At 40.3% G+C, this 16,026-nt stretch overlaps 1 protein-coding gene across 2 annotated transcripts in view; it reads left to right on the forward strand.

Annotated features, from left to right (window-relative positions):
- The first annotated feature begins 1,361 nt into the window (after nt 1-1,361).
- kon (chondroitin sulfate proteoglycan 4-like protein) overlaps nt 1,362-16,026 on the forward strand; it is a 32,065-nt gene continuing 17,400 nt past the window's right edge. Inside the window, exons 1-4 of one of the 2 annotated variants that reach the window (XM_011310058.1) lie at nt 1,362-1,887; nt 5,220-6,013; nt 6,093-6,364; nt 11,012-11,175. In XM_011310058.1, the coding sequence (XP_011308360.1) occupies nt 6,298-6,364; nt 11,012-11,175 (231 nt within the window). In that variant the 5' untranslated portion in view covers nt 1,362-1,887; nt 5,220-6,013; nt 6,093-6,297. Of the gene's footprint in view, nt 1,888-5,219; nt 6,365-11,011; nt 11,176-16,026 lie in introns of both variants that reach the window. The other variant, XM_011310057.1, reaches the window with a different exon arrangement.

Genomic DNA, 16,026 nt, shown 5'->3' on the forward strand with positions numbered 1-16,026 from the left:
GTCGTTGTTTCAGCGGGGTGCGATGTCGGGGGGTTGGGTGGAGAGGGAGGTAGGGTCAGACGAAAGTTCGAGTTTTGCGTCTTTTGGTGTGGAATTTTCAGCGTCGAACAGCGAGGCATAACCCGGTGTACAGCACTCGTGGGTGTGTGCACACACGCTCGTGGAAAAATAAAACGAAATGGAGAAACAAGGAAAGATGAGAGTGGGTGGAGGGGGGAGTGGGTGGTTAAAGAGGAGAAAAAGGCGAAAAATCTCACCGCCGCGCTGGAGCCGCGCTGGCGCGAGATGCGGCGGCACGCGGGGGCCGCACTCTTGGATTATAGTGGAAATACCATCCGCAAAATTTTCCCATGGGTTGTTTTTAAATTGTACTGTTGAGAGCAAATATATGGAGGTATGTCAGGTATTCGGTGTTGAATATCATGACAATGATTACTGATTTCGAGTGATTTTGTCGAATGTTTTATTTCAAATGCTCTCAAATTATTTCAAAAGGCTTTTCCATTTTCCTCAAATTTCATGACTTCACATTCGATTTTCAATAAATTTAACATTCCGGGGGGCTATTGCTCGGATTTTCAAAATTTTTAGGCATTCCCGTATCGCATCAACCGGAAAATTGGAAATTCCTTGAATATTCATAATAAATATTGAGGAACATTTTTAATAATTTCTCGAATCAATGGATCTGCATAAAAAATATATTTTCCACTATACCCGAGGGTATTATTTTTATTCCCTCAAACCGTTAATAAATTGAATTCAATAAAAATAATGAAATATAATTAAATAATTATTGAATAATAAAAAAAATTCTGCACCAAATTAAAAAAATGCGCTAACATTAATAAATAATCTCCAAATTTCCGAGATTTTCATTAAAGTTAATCCGTAAAGTTCCAATCAATTGGAGGAGGTGAGATAATTAATTGCAAGATGATTCGTGAGGGGGATGGGAGAATAAAAATTTCGAGGTTCTACATATAAATGGGGTGGGTAGGTGGGAGGAAGGAGGGGGATGATGAGAGGGTCCGGGTCGGTCGGCCATGCTCCTGCGCTGTAGCCCAGTGCCACCGGCACGGAAACCTCCGTCGTCTATCCGAGAGACGATGATATGTATAGCCCCCAGAAGAGAAGGTGGACCCGGGGAGAAAGGGGGAGGCCTGAGGGGGAGACCAGAGGGGGAGACCAGAGGGGGGACCAGAGAGGAGACCAGAGAGGAGACCAGAGAGGGGTATGATGAGGGGGAGAACCGGAGGCTGAGGCCGGAGCGACGGCGCAAAGCGTCGGGACGCGCGATGTCGAGGAAAAGCGTTTGGTACCCGTTGAGAGCGGCTCGTTAGTCGTCGAGGAGTCATTGACGTTGAACCATCGCTCCGTGGATTTAAAAAACGTGCGTCGAGTTCATAACCAGTGACGTACACCGTACCCAATTCCAATTAACCGGTGCAAGAGTGAATGGTTCATTGATTGAGTGCGCGGGGAAACGGGTAGATGTGAATAATTGAGAGGGGATTACGGGATATGGGGAATGGTTTTTTTTTTTATCTGATGTGGGGGTAGAAGGGGATGAGAGTGCTTTTATGTGCCCTGAATTTTTCCTGATTTTCCTCCAACGGATCCGGTGGCACTCGATCGTTCAGGGACACTCCAACGGGATTGTGCCGTCGTGTGTGTCCCATGTGTTCCCCCACTCGATTTTCAACTGAATAATCCCAGGGAAACGTGAAGTTCGGAGGAAGAGTACAGGAGATCGGGTACAAGTGCTTTTAGCATTGTGGAGGATAAATTGAGGGGGTGAGGGGGATTTATGCTGCTTTGATATTTTATAGTCGTCGAGTTTTTCTGTGAGGGAGTCGTCGATGGTGATGCCGTATACGTGATACGGTATATATGTTTTATATGATGTATATGTTATATACGTGCCCCATGCAAATTTTCACCGGGTGCGAAACGTTTCACAGCTGGATACGCGACCGTGAATCACGTCAGGAATATGTTGACTGGTGAAACCAGCGAATGTCAGTGTATGTTTGATTATTCATCATCATTATGTCGTTTAATTGTTTGGGCTGAATTTTTATTGGTTGACGTTTCAATCGTCCGTGCAATTTTTCACCGTTTTTTTTTTTTCGTTTTACCTATTTTTATTCTGGGGGCTTTCGCGGATTTTTCGGGGGCTTTCACATTTCCAGCACCAACTGCTGACCGAAATTTTTCCGAGGAAATTTTGGGGATTATTTTTTTGGATTCAATTTGTTGAGGGAATTCTCGTTTTGTTCAGGGTTTGGGGAGTTTTTTTTTCGGTGCCTTTGAATTATTTGGGATGTTTTGAGATTTTTTTTATTTTTTGGTTTTATGGTGACGGTTTAGTAGTTTGAGGTAGCAATGGCTCAGGGGATTTCGGTGGATTTGGGAATATCGATGTAATGATTGCGGGGATTTGGGATTTATATCAGGCGGGGGTTTTCGCCCGGGATTTTTGGGGCTCTTCTTCGCGCACTGATGTTTGCCTTTGATTTTTCAGATTTGAGTTTCATTCGAGTTAATAAAAAATCATTTAAAACGGGCGCTTTGCGGTGTTGAATATTTTTGGAAGATGAGGGAAATACGACAGAAATTCTCGTGGAGTGATACTGGGTCGGGTTTAAGGGATAATGGTTATGAAAATTCAGGTTTTCGGTGGAATTTAATGGAATTCATGAAGTGCCAGTGAACCATGAATATTCAGGACTGAAATGACAGGCTTTTCCATTTTCTCAGGATTTTTCATTATTTTCACGGGATAATTGAATTGAAAAATAAGTATCTCATTAATTTCCGGGTGATTAGCCCAGAAAATCTCTGGATTATTCAATTTTTCAGTGATAAGACTCCCGGAACTTTCAGGTGAATCGAGTTGATGAAAAATGCCGGACTCTGACCCTGAAAATTGAAATAAAAAAGAAAGCTTGAATTGCAAAAGTCATTAGAGATATTGGACATTAGTTCAATTGAATTTTCAACGGATTGAAATTTCGCGCAAATAATGGCTTGAATATTCACTATTTTCAGTTATTTTCATTGTCGTACGGACTAGGAAATTAGAATTTCATTGAATATTCAAGACACGACCTGATTTTTCAGTAACAAAATGGAGATAAACTTTATGGAAATTTCTCATTGTTAGAAATTTAATGGGTAATTTTTCAACAGTGATGCCAATGTTTTCCATTTTTTTTTCAATGTAATTCTATTTACTCATTATTGCACCTGTCAATCAATAAAATTTTGCGATCACTTCATTCTCCACTACGTCTACCATTTCTTTTGTATCAGTGCATGAACATATAATTAAATAAATTCAATCAACGGGCTTTCAGCTTTTAATGTAGAGATTTTTGAAAAGATTAAATTGGGGCATGGAATAATACAAAATTACCGGATTTTCTGATTTGCAGTTGAATTTTCGTTACGTGCAGCCATTTTTTTTTCTATCAAAAAAATTAATTGTAGGCGCAAATACTTCATAGTATAATATAAATTATTATGTTAAATTGCAAAATGTCCAATGAACATTGTTCTGACGGTCGATTTTCTTCACCCCCTGCGGCGACTGCGTTGGAGAAAATTTTATATTTCCGCGGATGGAAAAGTTCCGGAAAAATTATGTGTCAAGTCGCACAATCGGGAAGTGAAAGGTTTATTTCATTTATTTTTACGATGCGAAAAAAATTAGGCGGTGAAACACGAATACTTTCTTTTAATTCCATCAATTTTTTCGAGTCGACTCCAATTTTCGCTGGAAAAATCATGAATTCCTATGAAAAAATCCATGAAAACCGTAAATTTCTTCGGAAAATTAGCTTTTATCTCGAGACTGCTACGCGAGTGGTTCCATAATTTGTGTATTGATCTTTCCGTCCAAGAGAAACCAAAAAAAAATGGCATTTCGACTCTAAATTTTCATTTGTACAAGAATTTTCTAACATTTTTATTAAAATTATGATACCCATTGTTGTTATTTTTCCGCACACTCGTTCGAACAAAGCAGCGAACACTATATATTCGCAAGGTATTTAATAACCAAAAATGAATTTTTCCCAATTTCCATGAATTTCAAAATTCCACTGAAATAATGAAGATCCACACGAGAGCGTTGATCAGTAATTCTGTTTACAACCGGGTAAAATTCGGGTAAACACAACTCTCATAACTCCATAAACCTTCACAGAACCATGAGGCAAAACGATAACCCCAATTTCCTTCCGTACACGGAAATTTGTTGTGAAAGAGAGAAACCCCCCGATGTTTGAGGCTTCTGTTTGTACCGGGTTCTGTAATATTTCGCCACTGAGAGGGAATCACACTCTCGTAAACTATCTCTGACACAATCTCGCCAAATTAAATTACGAGTTCCAACAGATTTTTTTTTTCCACCAGTGACTCCCCCCAGCTGAATCCTCATCTCCCATTTCTTTTTGTCTCTCCATTTTCTTTTTATCCTCCACTTTTACACCAAGAGCAAATCCTTTTTTTTTCGCCTCCGTTTTTGCGACACTCGTGACAAGAGCCCATAAAAAAGTGACTTTTTTATTCATAGAAAATAAATGAATATTATGGGAGAGACAAAGAAATGGGGGATGGTGGTGAAAAAATAAGGGCTCAACCGGGGGAAGGGTGGAAAAGGGAATTATACAGGGTGACCTAAAATCAGGATTGGCATTAATTATACAGACGCGTCTCTGACGGGAAAATGAAAAAATCGGAAGAAAGAACCGGTGGGAAAATAATTCTTGAGCTCTTCCATTAACGATTCATCCAAAGATCGCCTACCCAAGGGGGCACTTAAAAAATCGGACTATCCCATTTGATTTTCCACTTGCTCGAAGTACATTTGCAAATTTAGACTGACATCCAAGTATTTCCACCGAACTCCTCAAAACTTCACCGTAAAAATCACGACAAGACCCAGAACTCTCATCCACCCCGAATATAATAAATTCCGTCCAGAATCCATCCCCACGAGGAGGTTAAATTCCGCCTCAAGAATTGGAATGTCAAACTTGAAATCAGCGGAGTAGAACTGGCGCTGCGTTCTGAAAAAGAATTGAAATAAATTAACTGGGTATGGGATGGGATGGTAGAATAGAAACTATGGGTGAAAGAGGTGAAGTAGAACTAACAAAGTAGATGAAAAAGCTAAACAAAAAACTTTAAACGACTCTTTGGATTTACAGAGTCGACGACGACTGCGAGGTAGAGAGGGAGAGAAAAAAAAATGGGACTTTGGTGAGTCCAGGAGGCAGGATTGAGGGTTGATGGAGACCAGGGTGAAACAACTACAACACGTAATACGTGAAATGTTTAATGGAGGAGGCAACTGACTGTTAAAACTTGGGTGGAAGGTGGTTTGGTAGCACCAACTGGGTGGAGCATTAATTGGTGCAAGAGGCAATCAAGGGGCTGGATGGAGCGATGTCCATGCAAACGAACGCCGTTGATGGTGGTGGTTCGTTACCATTCGGTTGTGCCGAAGGTTATCACCAAGAATCACGGTGATTGGTCGTTGTGACATGTCCAAAGGTGTAACGCGTCAATAAGTTACAAACTTAGTGAATTGGATCGATTGGGGTTAATCCGAGCTGATGAAACGGCGATGTTGACTATTGAAACAGCTGATACAGTACAAGTACGTGACATATATGAATAAATCAGTTGTCGTGATTTGACGGTGAAATTCGTGAAGCGTGGAGACACAACTCATCGTCCAACTGGCATATCCTGAGACGTGAAAAACGGGGAAAAAGGGGAAAAAAAAAGGGAGAAACAGGAAGAGAGAAAAGAGTGGAGATCTGCATTGGTATTTCACCAGTGTTGGTAGCCAAGGGTGGAAAACGGAAAAAGGTGGTGAGGCAAGTTGTACTTGGCCTGTATGTAGAATACCTTGGCATCACCCCTCTATTCTGGAATCTCAGGGGGATGAAAGGGGATGTTTGGAGAGGAAAGCTGTGAAAAACATGACGCCACGAAAGTACGTAACTTATGGCCTCGCATAAATAACCAACACTGAGCTCGTATAACGCTTCTATTTGGGATCGATGCCGCTTTAGGTTCGTTCGCTTTTGGCGAGGCCGTTTATCCTGGACAAGAGCGTGGAATACATACTGACGTCGAGGGGGTTGGCTGGTGAAGACCAAATACATAGATTAGACGTGAAAAATCAAGTGCGAAGTTGGAAAAAGACGGAGGGATAAATATAAATAACGGCAAGACCAGTACATATATACGTGGGAGAGCATCAACTTTGCCGTCGACATGGGACTGTTGATGTTACTTGCTGCTGCTACCATCTTCTTGGGCTTCTGCCAGACCGATGAAAAAGGTAAGGATAGAGGTGGATTGCGATGGCAACGCCATGTGCCATCAACTTCAGACATCATTTTCTTTAGGTGTAACACATCCCCATTTAATATTCTCCGTCGTTCTTTTTACCTGTTTGATTATTTATTTATTTACATGAGATCGTCTGTCGACGGAAAAAAAATATATAAAACCCATTGACCTACATGTCCTCCATTATCCCAATTCCAGTTCAATGAGCACAAAATACAACTGTCACAATTCAATAACATTACCCTTCTCCAACCATCGCTGTCAGAGCCAGCTCCACTCTCCATTGAATTTCGACTAAAAAACGAGCAAATGTCTCTTCAAGTCTAGAAGTGAAAATACTCGCTCATTGTTCGGTGGTCCCCTGAATTATCCCTCAATGTTTGTTTACGAAAGTGCCAGGGCACACCATCACGCGAGTAAGAAGGCTCAGACCTGGGTTTTGCCGAATGCCACCTACTGCCATCCATTCTATTATCCCAGAGCCCGGGTTTGCACAAGGTGAAACACCAAAAGCCACATCCAGAGCAAAGTGGCTGTTATCGTTGCCATTATAACTCTCCATAAGTATGAAATGCTAAGGTCGAAGGAGACGGCGCACCATATCACCAGCTCCACCCTCACCTCGCTATACATAAAATCATTATAATCCAGTTTATTCCGCGATCCCCGTGGCAGTTTATGTTTGTTTAGGATAATCGTCGACTCGGTGGAACTAGACGCTGCAGGTCAAAAAAATACACTGGAATTTTTCAGTGAGAAGTCTTTTTATTTTAAATAACGACTGAGTGATATTTTTGGAGAATTATTTGTTGACGCATCGGTTGGTTCTCGATTATTCAAATTGTTATCGATTTTATCGGATAATTTCCTCACGAAAAATTGTGGAAATCTTCAGAAATCAAAGTTGAACGCGAAAAATTAAATTTGGAATTGAAATTTTATTGAAACTCGCAGAATTGAAAATTCAGGAGAGATTGCGCAGGTCGTGAAAATTATATGAAAATTCCCATTTTTCCGAGGACCTCTTGTTTGGAACGCTGAAAAAGTATCAATTACTGTATAAATTTCCCCCGCAATTGATACCGAACTCCGAGGGCAGTAATCCACCTCTCGATCCCTTTGAAGAGTTCTCAAACATTCGCGAAATTATTCCTCCTCACCAATCGGAATTCCCCGACTGGAAACATCTTCAAACTTTATTTCATAACCCCCAATATTTTTATTTTACGATATTTTTTATCGTTCGTGCCCGGTGAAAAAAAAAAATAGAGGCACAGAGAAATATTGGAAATAGTGAAGTTTATTCTTCACTCGTCGCCCCAAAAATATCGGATATAAAAATGAATAACCGACCAGCGGCGAATAAAAAATCCATACATCCATACCGAATGCATTGATCACACTGTCAAAAGTTGACTCGCGATTTGAGAATTGGTATCGTAAAATAATGGAGTTACCAATGCCGACGATGCCCCCATCCCCCTCGTATTTTCCTCCCACGGAGATGAATCGTGAATAGTATATGGCATTCGTTTGTTGCCCCGTACATAGGATTTCTCGATTCAATTACACGAGAGGAAACACGAATGTTTATTTTACGAGTTTCCATCACTGGCAATAGCAATACGTCTGTACCGAATTCGATATCGATCGACTTCCAAAAATACATAACACTGACAGTGAGAGCATTTTCCATTGAAAAAGTTAAAAAAAAAAAAAAGTGTCATCGTCCGAATGAACACCATTCACGGGAGCAAACGTTGGAGCACATGTTTGATAAATTTTAATTGGAATTTCATCAGATTCAATAGAACTTTCATACGTAAAATACTATCACCGTTTACCTCTCAATTTTTATCACCCAACAATGGGCAAACATAAACCCCCGTAACGTTGACGGCTGCATTTTGGAAAATTGTTCGCTACCCGGTGCATATAATCGGTGATGAAAAAAAAAATTCGCCGGGGGGAGTGAAAAAAAGCTAGGAAAAAAATGCCTCAATTCATGGGCTATGTCGATACATTGGATGTTCTGAGCCCTCCTGCAGTGTAACAAAACCAAGCGTTCCTCCTCGTCAATAAATAAACGTGAAACGAGAAACTACCTAGTGGGGAAAATACACGAACGACTAGACAGCTAGTGTCGGTGCATACAACACTCCACATCACTGGAAATTTCGTTTTCTCACACATGAATACCGTGGTTTTCACAGTGGATATCGGAAATGTAAAAAGTTATGGGGGGGGACAGGGGGCCAGGGGGGGCAAGATGGAGTGAGTTTGCTGGAATCTTCGGGGTTTATCTTTGTATCTACTTTTCTTGGGGAGAGGGAAAATAGGCAATTTAAAATTTCACGTCTCTGGTCTCTCAACATTAAGAGGAAGAAAAATAGTCGAATTATTTGCTTGAGTTAACTTTTTCATTAAAGCACCCGGAAAATGAGACTAGTTTGAGATTTAGGGGATGTTTTACAAAAATATTCTTTTTTTAAAAATTCGGTGGCGATTCTTTGATGTAATTATTTTTTTACCACTTGATTGGAGCAATTGACGATTTAGTTTCAGAGATATTTAACCCTCGAATTGAAAATGTCAGACGAGAGGTTGAAAAATCGCCCATCGCATTCAACTGGGTTGTTAGAAATTTGTTGAAGTTTAATCGGCGGATGCATGCTACTCAAGTTCTCAACTGCAAATCGAATTCGAGATGCAATTGTTTACGGAAATTGAGTTGAGTATTTTTCAACAGATGTGGAAATGCGCACTGAGAATTCAAATCTAATGACGCGGAGGGGAAAAAGTTTATATTCCAATAGGTTTACCCGGAATATCCAGGGATTCCAGGCATTAAATTCTATTCCCCTCACAATTAGAATATTCAATTAAAATAAAACGTGAATTTTAAAAATGAATAAATAAACAATTTATTTCATTTCCACTTTTCAATTGTTCTATAATAAAATTGGGAATGGAGAAAAAATTGAATATGTTTTACTCACTATTTCAATTACCTCAGGCTTTAAAAATGAATATCAACAAATATGCAATCACCTGTCATGCGAATTATTTTTCGCGTCGCTATTTTTATATATGTGGATTGATATCCGTGGAGAGCTGAATTTCCACGTGAAGAACTCACAGAATATTCCGGCTGACCATTGATTATATCCAAATAACTAATTAACCCATTTTCGCAAGGATTTGTTTAATTGCTTGAGCAATGAGCTTGAGAGTACGTGATGAAACTATTTCACTTGATCACTGTGTGCATTTCACGGTTTGAGAATTACTATTGAAACTCGACATAAAAAAATAAATGAAAATTAACAATTAAAAAGTGACGTGAGATTTTTATGAATTTTTCATTGAAGAATTGATTTTAAATTCGATTTATTGGATACGCGAATTTTTTTTTGTGATCGCACGAAACTCTGGTAATTTTTCCCACAATTTCTATCGAATTTTCGCCATACTGAGAGTTTGGATTTTGTCATGGCTCTGGACAAGCCCGAAACAGGACAACTTTCAAGCTATCCTGATACACCAACTTCACAACGCGTATGAGCGTTTCAGAACAGGATTAAGGAAGGATTATGCTCTCTATAGCCCGAGGAAGCTAAAACGCTCTATCCGGGCAAAGCGTTACGCAAACGGCAACGTAATCAATATAATTAGCATTAACCAGGAGATGCCGAACAATGATTAGAGATTCGTTCCATCAATTTCCATCAACCTAAAAAATGACGGATATTTAATATCCTCTTGAATTCAAATAGTTGCACAGTAATTTCACGAAAGCTGTGATGATACATCCACTTAGTCTGGTAACTTGATGAAAAAATATTGCCCCGTGGATTTCCGCAAGTCACATCCAGAAAATAAGTCGAACCGATTCCTAGCCCAAGAATAGCCCGTAATTTCCCCTGTTAATACTGAATCAAGGAGGTGATAATGCTCAATAAAAGACTCTACTTCCCGCGAATTACCACAAAACGGATGAGAGTTTAAAATAAAATTGAAAAGGAAAAAAGTACCACTGGAAGTACAAAAGACGTGCTGTGAATGGACAGGAGTTTTTTTTTTCTCTCACGATTCCGACTATTGGGAAAAGTCGCCCCTTTATCGACTCTCGATGTAGAACCCGCCTGTTCACTCTTCCCTATAATCATCTCCGGAACCTGTCTTTGAGCCAGTTTTATTGGAGTACACGGTTTATTCCCGCTCCATGCAATATCATCTAAATCACTCCTCCCACCCCCTTTTGCCAGGAAAAAAAAAATATTCAGACTGGAAAGGAGCACCATAAGCTGAGAAAAGAGATCCATTCCCTGAAATACATCGAGACGACAAACACGACAAAATATAATATTCAATATCAATAGATCATTCCGGATTCAGTTAAAAGTCATGGCAAATCATAAATTCATAAATACCAGATTTTTCTCTGATAATGAAAAAGCTGTGTATAACAAAATATATAAATCCAGTTATCGTCTATTAATAAACAAATTCCATATATTGTAAAAAATTAATCTCCGTTGCACACGGGGTGGATTTGGAAGTAAAAAAATAATAAATAATTGAAAAGTAACGGCTTAATATAAAAAACCAGTAAAATTCTTTTATTTGATTTCAGTGTCCCTGTATGGTGCAAGCTACATTCACTTCCCAGTGCAGGAGGCAAAGGGCGGCACCGACATAAGCTTTCGTTTTCGTACTCATCAATCCGACGCAACTCTCCTATTGGCAGCTGGAAAAACCGACTATTGTCTGATAAAACTCGAAGCCGGAAGACTGAAGGTTTGTGTCTCCTCTTTGACGATACCACCATTGTCTGGCTCATTGCCGATAGGCTTCCAACTTCTCCATTCCGTTTGCTCAGTATTTTGAAACTTTGAAGAAAGCGTCAGTCCGTATCACAGTATCACAGATGGTCTTGTGGAGTATAAAGGGGAATGAGACAAAGACCCTGAGAAACTCGAGTTTGAAATTTATCCGACTTGATACAGGGGAATCTCTTGGGGAAATATTTTCGATGGGAAACCAATCGGTTTCGGGTACACCGAATGGTCAAAAAATTAGAGAACTCGCGATCATATTGCAACTGATGGATTCGTTCCAATCAGTTTGAGTTATGGGTAATGAGGTGGGGAAATTAAATCGGATCCACAGGTTCTGGTGTGTACTCATCACATTGATCTTGCCGATTGGCATGTGGAATACTCATTGTACGTGAGGCAGCTAATGTTTGCCAAAAATAAAATTCACCTGGTGCTCTAACGGTAATTATATCCGGTGGGAAATTACACCGTGGAAATTCAAGTAGTCAACTTCATCAGGATTTTCATCAATTTTACGGGGAGACCAGAGTTTCCAGTTTCAGGAATTTCCGTCTGGAAATTAAAAGTTGGGAATTGAACAATTTTTCATGGCTGTCCGTTACCCCTGTGTTCCTATTTATTCATCAATTATTTTATAAAAATCAATGGAACTTGATGGAAAATATTTTTGGACGGGGGATTAATTGGAAATTTCGAATATCTTCGAAACTTTTAAATGAAACTAGAAAATGTTGATTTTGTGAATAATTAATGAAGGGAGTGACGTAAAATGGGAGAGATGTTGAAATAGGAGAAGAATAATTTCCAGAAGAGGCAATAAAAATTGTCGGGAAGTTGGCAGTTGGAGTTGGAGGATTGTGAGAATAATAGCGTGCAGTCTCTGATTTTCTGGCTGTAGTCTCGTTGTCATCATCTCGAGAGTACGATCGTTGAATTCTGGTGGCCATATCCATCGGTAAAAGCACATTTGAGTCTCCTCGAATCACACCATTCGATATTCTCCATATCCTTCGCCTCAGATCTGGGATTCCCCCCCAGTCAAAATGGTAACAGCTCCACTGCGCAATTGCTTTCACGACCATTTACCTCACTTGCACAATACATACACCACAGAATGCACCTCGGTTATACGTCACGGTGTGATACAACCGAAAACGATTTTACAAACGGTAGTGGGTTGAGAATGCCGTTGGATATTCAGAAAATGGTAGTAACACTGGGGGTATGAGATAGAAGGGTTCAAGGGGATCGCGGTGTCGTGTACAGAGCTCCGGGTGTAAGAGTAGAGGCGAAAATCTCATGTGATATGGGAGTTAGTGACAACATAAATCCGAGAGGTCGTACGGATTAGCCAGTTGGTACGTTATACCTCTCCTCGATGCGGTAATCGATATTTCCTCGACGTGCTCATACCAATTTCAACGAGGGAATACCTCCGCTTCCACCAAATCGAACCCAAAAGGAACTAGTGGACAGATGAAAGAAAAAAAGACAACAGCTGGGATCAAACGAAAAAATAGAAACCATTGACTGAGGAATGGACCGCGGAAAACCCTCTAATTTGCAACCGGCAGAAAATTAATCTTCCAATGTCAAGTTGGCCAACTTGAAGTTGTCCTGGATTTTCTCTAAAACTCATTTACATTTTATCTTCAATAAAATAATATATGTAATATTATTTTATTGAAGTTCTGCTATTTAAAGGGAGTATTTCTCTCGATGGAGAGATTGAAATCGGTTGAATTATGCCATCTTTCCGGTGGAGTAGGAGAAAATTTTGGTGGTGGATGATCATGGGGATGCAGATGTTATCGGGAATTGGGTCTACCCTGGATCAGCTGAGTAAAGGGAATAACGGAAAGACACGCGGAGTGCAGAGCGATAATTAACTCTTAACGATCTCAGTTGGCACGGGGTCAAGCCCGCGCGGTTCTAAAACGAATATCACGTTGCAAATTGACGTAATCCCGGGCGAGGGATCTTCTCCCCTCCTCGGATAATTAATCAAGCTCGCCTCCATCTTCCTTCTACCTGGAGCTCTCCTTCGGGGCTACTCTCTCAACCTACAAAACTGACGCTCACTATCTTCCACTCGAACCTCGGATCCACCCCCGTAATGACACGGCTGCTGAGGCTTCTTTAAAAAAAAAAAGTTGACGGGTGAGGGCATTTGCCCTTGTCTTCAACTCGTCTGACGTTTCTTCACTGGTTAATTAAATAGAGGGACTGCCAACTGGAGGGTTTCACCCGATTCCAGGAAGAATGCACTTGTCAAAATTTTCCAGAATTTCCCCCGAAAATCGTCTGGATCAAATCCACATTTTTATATTATTTAATTATAGCAGTTTAAATTCAATTTCAATATTTACTGATTTTGTGGAATTCCCGTTTTCTCACCCTTTATGAATGAAGAAATTCCTCGGAATTCCGGGCATTCTAGTATCGAAAGATAAAATTGGATTCTCTCTTAATTATGAATTCCGTAAATTGTTCAGTTTATGGGAATTATGAATTGGTCGATTTAAGGCCCAAAAATGATTTAAGTAATTGGTACTGAAATTACTTCTGACCCTTGACACGTCCATTGAACATTCGCGGCATGTCTGGAATTTCCGTTGACTCGCTGCCCGAAAACAACGAAATTCCCTGGAATTCCAATTGAAATTGAGCCTCACAATTAACCATCCAAATATCCGAACTCATTAAAAAAAAAGCCTTAAATAATTTCCAACGATCTATTCTTCCAATTTCCTAAACAACCGTAATTCCCCGATAAAAAATTTCGATTTCAATCTTCAATTACAAATATTGAACGCCCATAAAAAAATATAATAAAACCAGAAAAAAAAAAATTAAAATCGAGTTTCTTTTCCCCTTCTCAATAGCCTTTGAAATTCCTCGAAACCCGGAGCAGTAAATAATGAGAAGTAATCTCCTTCCCACGAAATTCCTCCCCTCAAAGATATTTACCATCTCCTAATGACTCCCCCTCGCCCCTTCTACCCCCACCAACCCCCAGACTTCCGTCAATCCCCGTAACTTCCTCTCGATATTTCCCGTCAGCCCCGTAAGGACGTGACACATGGAAAAGTCACGCGGCAAAAACAGAGGCCCTGGGGAGTGGAAAATATACCGTTTGGTCGGTTGAACAAAAAAAAAAAAACTTTTTATATATATATATAAAAACGAAGAGAATTAAAAATAGTCATTTCCAGTCGGTGGGATCGGGTCAGAATGTCGATAGCGCTGCCAGATCCAATCGATTCCGCGCGATTTCCTCTCAGCTTTCGGTATATTCATATTTAAAATCATAAAAAAAGCAAAAAAAAAATCGAATTTATCGGGGCAGGAGTGGGATAAGCCCGCCGCATCGATCTGCAACCGCAGGACAGATATACAAACCCATCAGCCTCAATGCGATGGAGAATTTCCATAAAAGGCCATTACGCGTGCATGCACACGAATGTAACGCGAGTGTTAGAGGGAAATTAATTGGTTCTAATTCTATCACTTGGGATTAAATGTTTCTGGGATTGGACTGGAAATTTCATAATGTTGAAAATTAAGGTGGGGACTGACAATTTGGTGTGGGGTGGAGGGGGTGATGGGGTGGAAGGGACGATGGGGTGGAAGGGGTTATGGGGTGGTGCTTTGGGGTGGTGCTTTGGGGTGGTGCTTTGGGGTGGCCTACGCTCTCGACGTGCCAAAGTAACGTATTAATCGTCTCAGTGTGGATGGGAATGTCGGAGGGTGTGCGAGGACTCAGGGAGAGGGATTTGGCACTGGGGTAAGTTGGCGCCTTTGGTACCGTGAAACTTCTCTGCACAGGGTGCACTGGGGGATCTTACTACGTTTATGTTGAATCTGCATACCCATTCGACTCCTCTCGAGGTTTCAGCTTCCAAAATACTCGCTACGTGCTACCACCATGGTACCACTTTTACCACATTTTTACTCAATTTTTTTTTTTTTGTTTTACTCTGGTACTCGTTTTTTCATGATCTTCCTCTGGGTTGGACTCGCGGTAACACGCGGTTCCAGGACTTCCATGGAATTATTCTAGTCAGTGCACTGATTCTTGGGTAAATAAATTTTGGAAACGGTGATTTTTGGTTTTAGAGTCGAAAGCGGATGGAGATATTTTTTGATCAGTGGAAAAAATTGGATTCTGGTAAATGTGATGGAATCTGGTGTTGAGAGATTTGTGTTATGTTTTGGTCTATTTGTCGGGGGAGGAGTAATGTCGATAATTTCTTGGCCTGAGGGGGTTTTCTCTGTTTTGGGTTGTTGAGAGTTTTTCCAAGAGGTGATAGAGTGGGGTAATGGATGTAAAATTGTGATTTTAATTCGGGGGAGTCGGGTACGGGAGGTGTTCCATGAATTTATGAATACATTTTCACCGGGTGGACTGGGTTAAATTCAAATTTAGTCATTATTTTTTGAATTACTTAGGATTTTTATGGAATTTCTTTTTCAACGCTCTTTACCATTCGCTTTTTTTCGTTTTAATTTAATTTGAGGGGGAGACTAAATGAGAAGTTGAGTGGATTGTGCGCTCCGGGAATTTCTCTTGGGTACTATTTTTGAAATATTTCGGGGCAAATGGTGAGTCAATTCCATCGCTTCGAAATGGTTCCAGAATTTTGGATGTTTCGGCTGGGGACAGAGTGGTATAAATTTATCCCGTGATGAATCATTTTTTTTTTCGCCAGGAATTATAAAAACTCGAGAACGACAGAGCACTCCAGTTTTTATATCCATTTTGTTAAATTGAGAGAAATTGAAATAGCTAGGGGAAAAAAATGCTCAA

Source organism: Fopius arisanus, unplaced genomic scaffold (assembly GCF_000806365.1).
Source record: "Fopius arisanus strain USDA-PBARC FA_bdor unplaced genomic scaffold, ASM80636v1 scaffold00072, whole genome shotgun sequence".
NCBI classification, from domain to species: Eukaryota; Metazoa; Arthropoda; class Insecta; order Hymenoptera; family Braconidae; genus Fopius; species Fopius arisanus.